We start from the raw sequence: 12,740 nt of genomic DNA on the forward strand, positions 1-12,740 counted from the left end.
AAAATATAAAGCTTTTAAGAAGTTAGCTAACGCCGCTGCCGCTGGATCACTATCCCTATGTCGAGCTTTCTGCCACAAAAGTCGCAGGCTTGACAAAAACAAAGACTTCTGAAAATAAAATTAAAGTGGATGAGTTTGTTTATATTGTTTGTTCTCAGTAATTATATACCATTGCAAACAATAAACAATAAATTTACTGCATATAAACTATTGCTATATAGTATACCTTTGAGTAAAAACAAATTTCATTCTTCCACCAGAACCTCCTCCTCCCTTGCCCAATCCTTGACCTCCATTCACTGATATCGTGCCATCACCGAGAAGATTCCTACAGTTTGCCACAATAGTCCCACCACTGCCACCTCCAGCACCACTTCCTGTTGCACTAGCACCATCTACTTTGATCAAACCTGGAAATGAAATTTTTGAATTATAACTGAGTGGTCAGCAATTCCTTTATAATTCATACATTTTTTGTTTATTACAAATTTGAATAGTTTTATCATCAGCCTAACTATTTATTGACTAAAAAACTGTTTTTCAGCTCATAATTTTCATATAAACAAACTATTGCCCTGTCCATAACAAAATTTCTTTAATTTCTAAAATTAGAACTGTATTACTACAATGTCCTCATGCTAGTTCATGTTGTTCAACTTAAAATTCTTTGCTGTGTGTTTTTATTTACTGAAGTCTGTGAGCAAATTTCTACTCTTCTGAAATAATTTAATAACAAAATTGAGAATATTAGAAAATTGATGCCTTTCACAAACCTGAAACATTTAAAATTTCTATGTTTTTGAATTTAGAAAATGAAGGAAATGTATTATGCTAGTTCATGTCGTCCAACTTAAGACTCATTTGTCCTGGTTTTTTTTCTTGTGAAGCCCACTGGAAAGTTTCTATTATCTAAATATTTTAGGAAGTGCAATATAAACTTTGGTGTTTTTAACTGTTTTCCAGATGAATAATGCAGTTAAGACCCCACACTATAAAATTTATGCTTTATGGATTACCTAAAGGTCATACTTTAGGTTATCTTGAATAATAGTAAATTTGTTTGCAATGACAGTTTCCTCTGATATCCCCTAAGCAATCTTCTCATTTCATTCTATTAACATACCATAATTAGTGAGATCATAGAATGTCTCAATCTTTAGATATCCTCCTCCAGCTCCTCCCACTCCAGAGTTAGAGTTACCTCCTCCACTGCCTTCTTCACCTGGTACTCTTGCCAAATTATAAATGTCACCACCTGTATTGGATTCTGATGGAGAGCCACCAGGACTGGCATATCCTGCTCCAGTTGCTAAATCTTCACCATTTATCTGAAAATAATTGATGAAACATTTATGTTTTCAAATGTTGATATTTTGTGTTACTGTGGATTCATTATTATATGTTGGATACCAATTTTCATGGATTACATGGTTACTTGGGAACGACAAATTCCAATGTACAACGAATTACATATTTTTTATAAGAATATATGCAGACTTTGACAAAACCACGAAATCAAATATCCACAAAAATGCAAGTTTTCCTCAATCCACGAAAATTGGTACCCACGAAAATAAATGAATCCAAAGTATCTATTCTAAAATTGACAATTTCAGGTCTTGAACCGTAACTTTCGTTTGACCTTCTACAAAATGAAAAGCAATTTCCTATCCTTTTTAATTGTTGATAATGCAATTTACAAGTTAGTTATTAACAAATTGTTTGGTCTGTTTTAAAGCAATAAGGTTTCGATCTTAACCCAAAACATCAAGTTGATCTAACTGATGACAGGATCCATCCTCTCTTTTTTTTACCTTTGATCCAAGAACTTAATATAAATACAGTCTATTCTCTCTGCATGTTGATTTAAACAAAACTCGAATGTATGGAATATCTTGTTGGAATACTAATGAAAATGGATTTATTGAGAAAGAAATTAACATTCAGCAAGATCCTTTATTCTACTAAAATTTGATAAAGTGATTTATTCTGTATTACTGATAATATACTACTAATGAGTACGCACATTCACACCATCCTCACCTTCCACAAATCCATTACACCACCTTACCTGTAATCCTTTACCAGGACCTTGTTCAGCAGCATATCCCCCACCAGATAGATCTATAGTAGAACCAGGCTGTAATAAGATCTCATTACTCTGAAGTAATATTCTCTCTCCCTTCAGAGTAGAACCATAATGTAACTCTAATATGGTTAGCTGTAATACTTTCCCTGTTGTTTCAAATGTTACCCTAGCATAGTCTTTAATAATGAATCTAGCAAATCTGTAGGCTCCGACTTCCTGAGCTGTCAATACTCCATCTTTGTATGTAGCAGTTCTGGTAATTTTAGAAAATGTGGCTTCTTGACCTGAAGATACTATCAGGGTCTGGATATTGGTGAGTGTTCCTAAAATATTTATCATATAATATCATATCGTTTATTTAAAAACATTAAAATGGTCATATAAATTTGAGTCTCAGATTCAGCAGTTAAAGTGAGAAAACTAGATATCATTGAGATGGGAGCCATCTCTGTGGGCCCCGCTGTGAATAATGTGTGGTAAAAAATTTGTATCTTTATCATTGGACATGGGGTTGTCAACTGAAACTAAAGTTTTTGACCTTCACCTTTGACCTAGGAAGTTGTACATAAATTATGACACACCCTCTGGTGTTGGTTTATATACATGTCAAGTATAAATTTTTGAAATCATAATGGTTCTCAAGATATAGAGCGGACGCGATCTTTACCATAGGACATGGGGTTGTCTACTGAAACCAAAGTTTTTGACCTTGATCTTTGACCTAGGAAGTTGTACATAAATTATGACACACCCTCTGGTGTTGGTTTATATACATGTCAAGTATAAAATTTTGAAATCATAATGGTTCTCAAGATATAGAGCGGACGCGATCTTTACCATAGGACATGGGGTTGTCTACTGAAACCAAAGTTTTTGACCTTGATCTTTGACCTAGGAAGTTGTACATAAATTATGACACACCCTCTGGTGTTGGTTTATATACATGTCAAGTATAAATTTTGAAATCATAATGGTTCTCAAGATATAGAGCGGACGCGATCTTTACCATAGGACATGGGGTTGTCAACTGAAACCAAAGTTTTTGACCTTGACCTTTGACCTAGGAAGTTGTACATACATTATGACACACCCTCTGGTGTTGGTTAATATACATGTCAAGTATAAATTTTGAAATCATAATGGTTCTCTAGATATAGAGCAGACACAATTTGTTACGGACAGACGGACAGATGGACGGACAGACGGACGGACAGACTGATCACTATAGGGCGTTCGCCATTCGGCGGGGCCCTAATAAACTGACATTGCAATTTAAAATGATCCCTATCTTAACAAGGCAGACAACTGCAATATTATATAGGATTTGTCTTTTGTCTGATGAAACATTTTGCATCGCCATTATAAAACTACAGTAGTTTTAAGAAAAATAAGAAGATTAATGATGAAAAATAATTAATTTACTTTTCAGATTTTTGCTTGTCTAATGTTTGTTATATCATTATATTCATACAATCATATCTCACCTTTAAACTGGTTATCTGCTCCAAGTAATTCCACAGTTTTTGGCAGTCTAGCTTCACCTAGTTCTTCTATATGTAAACTGCAAGTCAATTTACTATAGGAGCTCTCTATATCTGCACTGAATATTACATTGTCTTGTACAACAAGGAAGGATTCAGATCCACAAACCAATACAGATGCTGTAAAGTGAAGACCAACTGTTGTTACTTTAATTGTAGTCTTGTCTCCGACTTCCATCTCATCAACTTCAACTGATGTTGTCCCAGGTGTGTCAATATGTGTTGCAGCAATGCTGCTTCCAGTTATTTCAGCATTATCAGATAGTAATTTACGGTACAAAATATTACCAGACGTGTACTTAAGGAATGCTGTTCCAGCCCCACCAGCCTGTGCAGTATCCGAGTTACCTCCCTTCAGTGTGTATGTCCCTGTGTAATTATAGTCCCCAGTACAGTACATGTAGACTCTTCCACCACCACCACCGCCGCCTGATGTAGAATTTCCCCCAATGACTGAAACTGAACCAGATCCTAACATGTCTACTGTTTCTATGGAAACAGAACCACCACTTCCTCCTCCTCCACTATTATCACCTTTGTATCCATGGGAACTGATCATTCCACTCAAGATCAGTGTGTCAGTGACCTTCAATTTGACAATGCCACCACCAAGTCCACCAATGCCACCTGTAGTTTTATTTCCACCAGCTGATCCAAATTCATCTGCAGTAAACACATATCCAACATAAGTGACCAGCGGTTTTCCTTCAGAACTTGAACTTCCTCCTGAGCCTCCATGACTTGCTCCGGAACCATCCTGTCCAACACCAGATCCAGATTCATGGTAACCTCCATCTACACTCAGTAAGCCATTATAAGCTACCTGCATGGTGGGTACATCTACATAAAGATTTCTGGCACTCATTTCACCACCATATTTGATGTTAAGTTCACTCAGGATTTCTAATTTATATCTATTTGATGAATCTTGTGCAACTTCTAGTTTTCCATCTGTGGTGACATCAAGGTTTGTAATAGAAAATGTTCCAAGATCAGATAACTGTGTTGTAGTCAGGCCACTGTGAGCATTGTAACTAATGTATGCCTTAGCATGTAAACCTACTATCAAGTGCCGAAGTGCAATCACATTTCCTTGAATGTCTAAATTCAGTTCTTCATCATCAGTTTCATCTTGCAACAAGAGTTTGGCAGGCAGTGTGGCAAAGCCACCATTCTTTATCAACATTTTACATGGTAGTGAAAAAGGATACTGGGTACCATAGCTAGTGGCTACTACAAAATATTGTAATGTCTGCACAGTTAACAACCCTGTATAATCTCCTTCAATAAGCTCTATCTCAATATTTGATGAACCACTAGAATCAAAGACAACTTTAGCATTTCCAGCCAGTTCAAGCTCTGACACTGTAGTGATACTATTTATAACTGTCCTGGAGTCTGTGACTAATTTGTTATTGTCCACCAACAGTTCTGTTTTTGAGGCTCCGCCAGACAATTGATATTGTTTATATACAGAACCAGCTGCTCCGTGTTTAGTTTCTCCAGCTCCACCAAAGGCTGTCGTAGCACCAAAGAAAGAGGTCATGACCTTGACATCTAAAGCCATACGACCTCCTCCACCACCACCTTTATTTTTACTGGTACCTCCATTGACAGAGATGGTACCATGACCTTCCAGACTGTCTCCAGTAATCTTGATGCTGCCACCACTTCCTCCTCCTGTTGATTCACTATAACCACCATCAGCTGATACCACACCATCAATGGATATTGTTTTAGCATTTATAGAAATAATTCCTCCTCCTCTGACAGTAGTGCAGCCACTTCCAGCGTTTGTTGGAGAGGTAGTTGATCCATATGTTTTGTCTGTACTGCCACCTCCCTCTCCACCATAACTGGCCCCATTCTCAGTGTTGCCTGTCCCTGAACCTGTGAGGGAACCGCTAGCAGACACAGATAGCACAGCATTGTCCTCAATGGTAACATCAGTGGCCACCAAGGTAAAGGATTTCTCATCAGATTTCATAGTTAAAGATGATTTGACTTTCATATGGAATGTTGATAAAGTCAAACTCACTGGATTATCATGTAAAATTAGAGTGGAGTTATAGCCTAGCATTATAGACTGAACATTACTGTATGTAGCTCCAGATTTCAGTTCCATCGTGGTATATTCCTGTAACTTGAATGATGTGACTTGCAGGGTACCAGTAGGTTCTATTGTAACAGTACCATGGTCCCATACTCTAAAGTTCTGTGCTATAAGTGTTCCATGTAAATTCAAAGTAGGATTAGACCCTGTTAGATCAAAATCAGTATTCACTCTCAGTGTTGAACCTGATTCAATGTCAAAGTTACACTGACAGCCATGATTGAGTTCATCAAACTCTGATATAGTCAGCTGAGCATTATTGGCTACAGTAACTGAGCCAGATCCATCAGAAATGAGTTTATTGATTGTCAGAGTTGTTCTGAGTGATAATGAGGCATCACTGGTTAGTTGGACTTCACTTAGAGAGCTTGGTAGAGACAGAACACTGTCAACTTCTGTTGTGCCTGATTGATCTATAATCAACATGGTATATTGAGATCCAGATTCAACCTTGGAAACATACACAGTTCCTGAAAAAATAAATAATTGTGCTTCAGGTAACTTGACTCTGAATTTAATCATTTATTTGTCCAATTTTGTATAATATCAAGGCTTAGGGAAATTATATTTATCTGTTCTAAACAGGAAGTGGATAACTTTACCCCCTGTCCGGTACAAAACAATCCATATAAGTTAATTAGATATAATTCTGGGCATAGTAATTTAAAGGATTATAGTCTGTGTTTACTTCAAATTGGCCAAGTGATATTAGAGACAAGTTTTTTTTTAAATGTAATTAATGTGAAGTGCTAGCCCTAACATAGCCCATTTGACCAGTTGGATTAAAAATCATATTACTACTCTAAACAACCCTGGCTTATAACAAATTAGTATGTCATACCTGGAAGTTTTCAGGCTGTATTTCCCCATAAGACTTAGACTAACTTGCAGAAAATTTTACTATTTCCTATTTAATCATCTTTATACACAAGTATACTAATTCTGCTAATAACTTTAAAAAATAAAACAAAACTGTTACAACTATTTCTATTAAATTTACCTGGTGAAGCATCATTTCCTGCTGCTGTAAGGTCTCCTTTGTAACTATATGTCCCGGAGACTTTAACAGAGATTCTTCCACCTCCTCCTCCTCCAGCTCCACCAACAGCAGACAATGTTCCTGTTCCAGACATATCCTTAGCTGTAACCAGTATACTGCCACCACTGCCACCAGATGTTGCTGAATTCTGACCATTCACATTAATCTCGCCATTCAATGTGAACTTATTAGTGACATCCAACTCTATTTGACCTCCACCTGAACCAGAACTCAAAGATGCACCAAAACCATTACTTCCATATGCCTTAGGAGATATGATGTTCCCATGAATTTTGTTTGGATTATTCTTTCCACTTCCTCCGTAACTAGCTCCTGCACTACTGCTGCCTGCAGCTCCTGGCCCATTAGCCCTGTAGCCTTTGCCAATTCCTTCTATGATTCCTCCATATTTGATTTCCAGATTGGTGACTGTTATCTTTGTAAAGTTTTTACCATTTGGATCACCAGACAGGATAAGTTTTCCTCCAGCTTCAATCACAATGCTAGCATAAGAGTATGCCTTGGCTGCCAACTCACACTGAGTATCTCGGTAAATCAATAAATCAGTTGAACTGTCACATGTGGCATTTAACAATGGACTTATCTCATAAGTTTCAGATGCCTGAAAGTTAAAACCACTTTCAGTAATAGCGTATCCACCAGATTTATTATAACTGTGAGTTATTAATGTTGTGGCCTGGTTTGATTTAAGACATTTATCTGAATGTTCAAATTTTCCATTATGATCTATAATCAATGCTGAAAATGTTAATACACTTGTGGTTGTGTCATCCACATAGGAGTTACCTGTACGAGCAGGATTTCCAGCTTTCACAGTACCACTGTCTCGGATGTAAAGATTGTTTGTCTTTGGCATCAATGTTCCACAAATTTCTAGTAGGTGATCTTTATCAATGACAACGTTCTCTGGTAGTTCAAGTTTGCCATATTCAGAGACATGTATGGATGTCTTTAATGTCAATTCACTGACAGCTGAGGGATACTTAGTTGATAGGTACACTTCATTATATTTGTCCACAGTAAAAGTTGTAAACGTTTCTCCAATTATGTCCCCTACTGTAGCACTAAGAGCAAAACCTACACTACCTCTCTCTGTAAAAGCAACTGTAGATTTTGTTTCAATCTGTATTTTATCTAGCGTGACAGAGAACTCTGTAATGGGTACAGGTATTCTACTGATGGCATCTGTTATTATTTCCCTGTTGTTAATTATAATCTGTAAGAAAGAATCACTCTCAATACAAGTCAAGCAATTCTTAAAAAATGAACAAAAATTCTCCTCATTGCTATTCAATATGGAAATGTATAAATAATTTTTGGTGTATAAATGGAAGTAATATATTTAACCCATTTCTCTGACGTCAGTCTATTGTTCTTACTGTAGATTATTTTTTAAGAATCCACTGACCACAGTATTAACTTAATAGAACTTATATTATAACTTTAAACCTTTAACTTACGATCTTTTATCCTCTCAAAAACGAGTGGCATGTGTAGGATTCGAACCCGCGCGTATTTTCTTCATAATCAATAGAGTCTTCAGTCTATGCATGATACCACTAAACCACGATGGCTGACATCAATCATTATATGAATAGTACTCTTAAAGCGCTTACTTGTCAATACATGTCATTTAACTGCATTTCTGTCTCATTGATAATTCGCTTTTGTAATCTAATGAAATAGATATATCTTGGTGTGTTCATGTTTATTGAATTTGTTTTATTTTGGGTGTTATTTTTTTTTTTAAGAAATGGGTTAAAACTACTTCTTTGACAGTAAAAACAGAAACAAAATCATCGCCATTGTATGAAAATGAAATATATAATACTTCTACATGTTCTAGGATTCAAACAATATTTTGGTCCAGAAAAAAATTACAATGAAAAAATTTCATTCCGGATACAAGGTTCGAACTTTGCACTGTTAATATCACCGTTATGACATTCGTTACCAACGGCTAGACGATCACGTCTATGAACAGCTTGATGGTAAGTTTATAAAATTAGCATAATTATTCATTGTACATCCGTAGCAAGAGCAATTTTGATGGGGATTCAGAATGCGTACCACAGATAAAACAAGTGTATTGACCGGTGAACGATATATGCCAAATGTAATAACGTTAAAATAAACTTAACTAAATGAAACGGAAAAAGTTTAAACATAATTTAAATATAGTTGTTCATTTTAAATCGTAAGCACATAATTTTAATACTTTAGGAAAGCAACACGAATTTGAGCATTAAGAAATGGCAGATGTATGGCATCAACCCTAATAATATTTACTAAGAACGGCTTAACGGTGTTCAGTCTTCCATATACCAAATCAAGTTGCTACATATTATATATATAGATTTTGAAGGTTCTAAATTTTGGTAATTAAATTTTTTTAACTTTTCAAAACAAGATAAATAAATTCTGTATATTAATATATGTCTTTTTGAATAAATTAAATATAACAAAATCTATTCAATTTAAATAATTTGTAATGATTAAACATTAAATGAAATATGTTTATACAAAAATAAAATCTGGTGTTAAAAAGGGGAGCTAACACCCCATTTAAGTTATCTTAAACTTATGTTAACTTGTCAAATGTCCAAATATAGATGCGAACCGTGTGGATATAATCATTTCCAGCTATTATAGAATAAAAAAGACAAAATACGAAACTATTTTTATGAAATATCGTTGATTCATTGTCAAAACGTAAAACAGACAGTCGTTTTACTAGAAATGGGTTAAGCTAGAGAATTGATAAGAAGTAGTGGATTCGGAAACGATAATCAACTTGCGACTAAAGTCGCTCGTTGATTATCCTTTACGAATCCACTGCTTCTTATCAATTCTCTACTACGTAATGTGTACAAAAATTGTACAATATTTAGTGGAATATCTATTTCTATGGATTTAACTGTTAAATTGTAAATTCTTTAATGATTTATTATAGCTACAAGTTCAGAACTAAAACAATTTTGCAATCCTGCCAACTTATGATTTTCAAAGAAAACATGACGGGTCATAACTGTCATACAAAAATTTAAATCAAACTGTAAAATAAAAAAATAGAAAAATTAAGGATATGTAATTTATATGATGTGATTAAATTAACATTTTGATGATTGCTTAATCATATTTCATTACTAGGAATAAACAAATTAATGCCTGTACCTTACAACATTTATCAAAACTAGAGGCTCTAAAGAGCCTGTGTCGCTCACGTTGGTCTATGTGCATATTCAACAAAGGACACTCTCCAAAATTGTTAACGAAAATAGAATTTATGACAAAAATCTCTGTTTTGTTGATCTTGTATTGCTGATCATTTAGTCTGTTTAGTTTCTCTCTATCTTCTTTAGTTTTTTGCTCAAAACACAAAAGAGGGTAAAAAAAATTTAAAGGCAATCACTCCAATAAAGAGTGACAGTCTACAAATCGGCAAAATTTGACTTGTTAGTAGATCTTGCCTTGCTGATCATTTTTGTGATTTAAAATGTCTATTTATCTATTATAATTTTTATCATTTAAGGCAAAATGCAAAATAAATGGTAAAATCATCATTAAAGGGCAATAACTTTAATAAGGAGATGTCGAAATATTTCCTCCATATTGTCTAATCGAGATCTTGTCTTGCTGATTATTTTTGTTTATTTAAGTTTCTATCTATCTATTATAATTTTTAAGATATAAGGCAAAAATGCATAAAATTGGTAAAAATTGTCGTCAAAGGGCAATAACTCTAATAAAGAGTCGACTGACGATTTCGACCAGCCAACTTATTTGTAGAACTTGTCTTGCTGATCATTTTTGCAATTTAAAGTTTCTCTGTATCTATTATAGTTTTCAAGATAATAGGCAAAAATGAAAAAAAATGGTAAAATTTGTCATTTAAGGGCAATAACTCCTATAAGAAGTCGTTTGACAGTTTTGACGTATAGAAACAATTGGTAGAGCTCAACATTCAAAACATTTTTACTACCGTCAGATTTTCTCCAATTATAACAGTTTTAAAAAAAAAACAGACAAAACTTGCATTTTACCTCTATGTTCTATTTTTTGCCATGTCGGCCATCTTGGTTGGCAGGCAGGGTCATCAGACACATTTTTTTAAACTGTATACCCAAATGACGATTGTGGCCAAGTTTGGTTAAATTTAGCCCTGTAATTTCAGAGGAGATTTTTGTAAAAGTTAACAACGATGACGATGGATGCCAGGTGAGCTAAAAAAACTGCTTCGCTGAGCGCAGCTAGATACGCCCGCAGAGGTCCAACCCTGAACAGTTGGGGCAAAAATGGACACAATATTCAAGCTTGGTACAGGTCTGAATTTGGATTGTATTAAATATTTGACATATTATAGGTTTCTGAATAAATGTAGTCAAAGAACTTGAAATTGGTTATAAGAATTGAATTTATATTCAATTAAAGATTTCTTGCTGTTGTGCAATACACTGTGCTGTTGTGCAATACTTAGTAAATCTGTTGTCAGACTATAAACAAATAAAGTTCAATTAATTCTCAATGTCATATTAGAAATTTTAAAAATGTAAAGGGAGCTTACATCAATAGATATAAACAATTCACCAAAGTTTCATGAGAATTGCTGACAGCATTTTTGAGTTATTGTCCGAAACTGGAAAATCCCCCCTTTTTTAATGAATAAAACCCTGTAACTCGGAAACGTAAAATCTAAAATATATAAAAATCGAAAGGGAGCTCATGTAAATAGATATAACCAATTCACCACAATTTCTTGCAAGTTGGTGAAAGCATTCTTGAGTTATTGTCCGAAAACTGCAAAATCCCCCTTTTTTTAATGAATAAAACCCCACAACTCGGGGAATGTAAAATCTAAAATTTATAAAAAACGAAAGGGAGCTCACGTCAATAGATATAAACAATTCACCAAAGTTTTATGCAAATTGGTTAAAGCGTTTTTGAGTTAATGTCCGACATGTTGACGACGGACGGACAGACGGACGGACGGACGGACAACGGTATACCATAATACGTCCCGTAAAAGGGCGTATAAAAATGATATATAATTTTTGCATTTTTTTCCTTTGTTAGCACATGTTGAAACAGCAACATATTAGCAAGAGCGAACCTACCTTCAGTAAATAACAGAGCTTGAGTCAATAAACCTTCAGTAAATAACAGAGCTAGAGTCAATAAACCTTCAGTAATAACAAGTGCTAAAGTCAATTAACCTTCAGTAAATAACAACAGAGCTTAAGTCAATTACCTATTTGTAAATAACAACAGAGCTTTAGTGAATCAACATTCAGTAAATAATCTAATATTAGACTGGAATGAGAGAATTCAAGACTAAGGAGCTGTCAGTGGTGATGTATACAGCCAGCTTTCATAATACTGAATCTCAAAAGAACACATTGTTTATCTTTACGGGTGATCTTCTACACTTTTCATTGTTTACATCATAGAAAACTTTACCTTTCTGTCAGGTTCTAGAGAATTAATATCCTTGGCAAGGTAGACAACTCCAGCTGCTCCTGATTGGAAACTTCCTTCACCATTACCTCCGTAAGCTCTCAAATTACCATTAATATTACCACTAATGTATTCCATGGCTATCAGACCTCCTCCTCCACCTCCTCCTGACATACCATTTCCTCCATTCACACTAATTGTACCTGAAATTATAACCTTTATAATCAAATAGGTCCTATTACTTCTATGAGGACAACCAGCATCATGTTCAAAGGGAAGTCTCCAGATAGTACGTTTAATCTAATGAAAATGATTAAAAGTTTCTCAAAAATCAAATTGATATACAATTTCCTTGCTTTGTCACATCATTGATTTTAGTAAATCCCCATGTTAATATCAATAGTATATCGATAGTGATATGATAAAAATTGAGTGGTATTGCAATGTACTTTATTACTATATCAATTATTTTGAAAAGTGCTA

At 34.6% G+C, this 12,740-nt stretch overlaps 1 protein-coding gene across 1 annotated transcript in view; it reads right to left on the reverse strand.

Annotated features, from left to right (window-relative positions):
* The window catches only part of LOC127738444 (uncharacterized), a 144,779-nt gene that overhangs the window by 86,472 nt on the left and 45,567 nt on the right, over positions 1–12,740 (reverse strand). Inside the window, exons 28-33 of the mRNA XM_052249693.1 lie at positions 12,261–12,460; positions 6,744–8,019; positions 3,574–6,213; positions 2,072–2,412; positions 1,124–1,328; positions 227–410 (exon numbers count right to left, since the gene is read on the reverse strand). Coding sequence (XP_052105653.1) covers positions 227–410; positions 1,124–1,328; positions 2,072–2,412; positions 3,574–6,213; positions 6,744–8,019; positions 12,261–12,460 — 4,846 coding nt within the window. The remainder of the gene's footprint in view (positions 1–226; positions 411–1,123; positions 1,329–2,071; positions 2,413–3,573; positions 6,214–6,743; positions 8,020–12,260; positions 12,461–12,740) is intronic.

This window comes from Mytilus californianus, unplaced genomic scaffold (genome assembly GCF_021869535.1).
Source record: "Mytilus californianus isolate M0D057914Y unplaced genomic scaffold, xbMytCali1.0.p SCAF_1, whole genome shotgun sequence".
NCBI classification, from domain to species: Eukaryota; Metazoa; Mollusca; class Bivalvia; order Mytilida; family Mytilidae; genus Mytilus; species Mytilus californianus.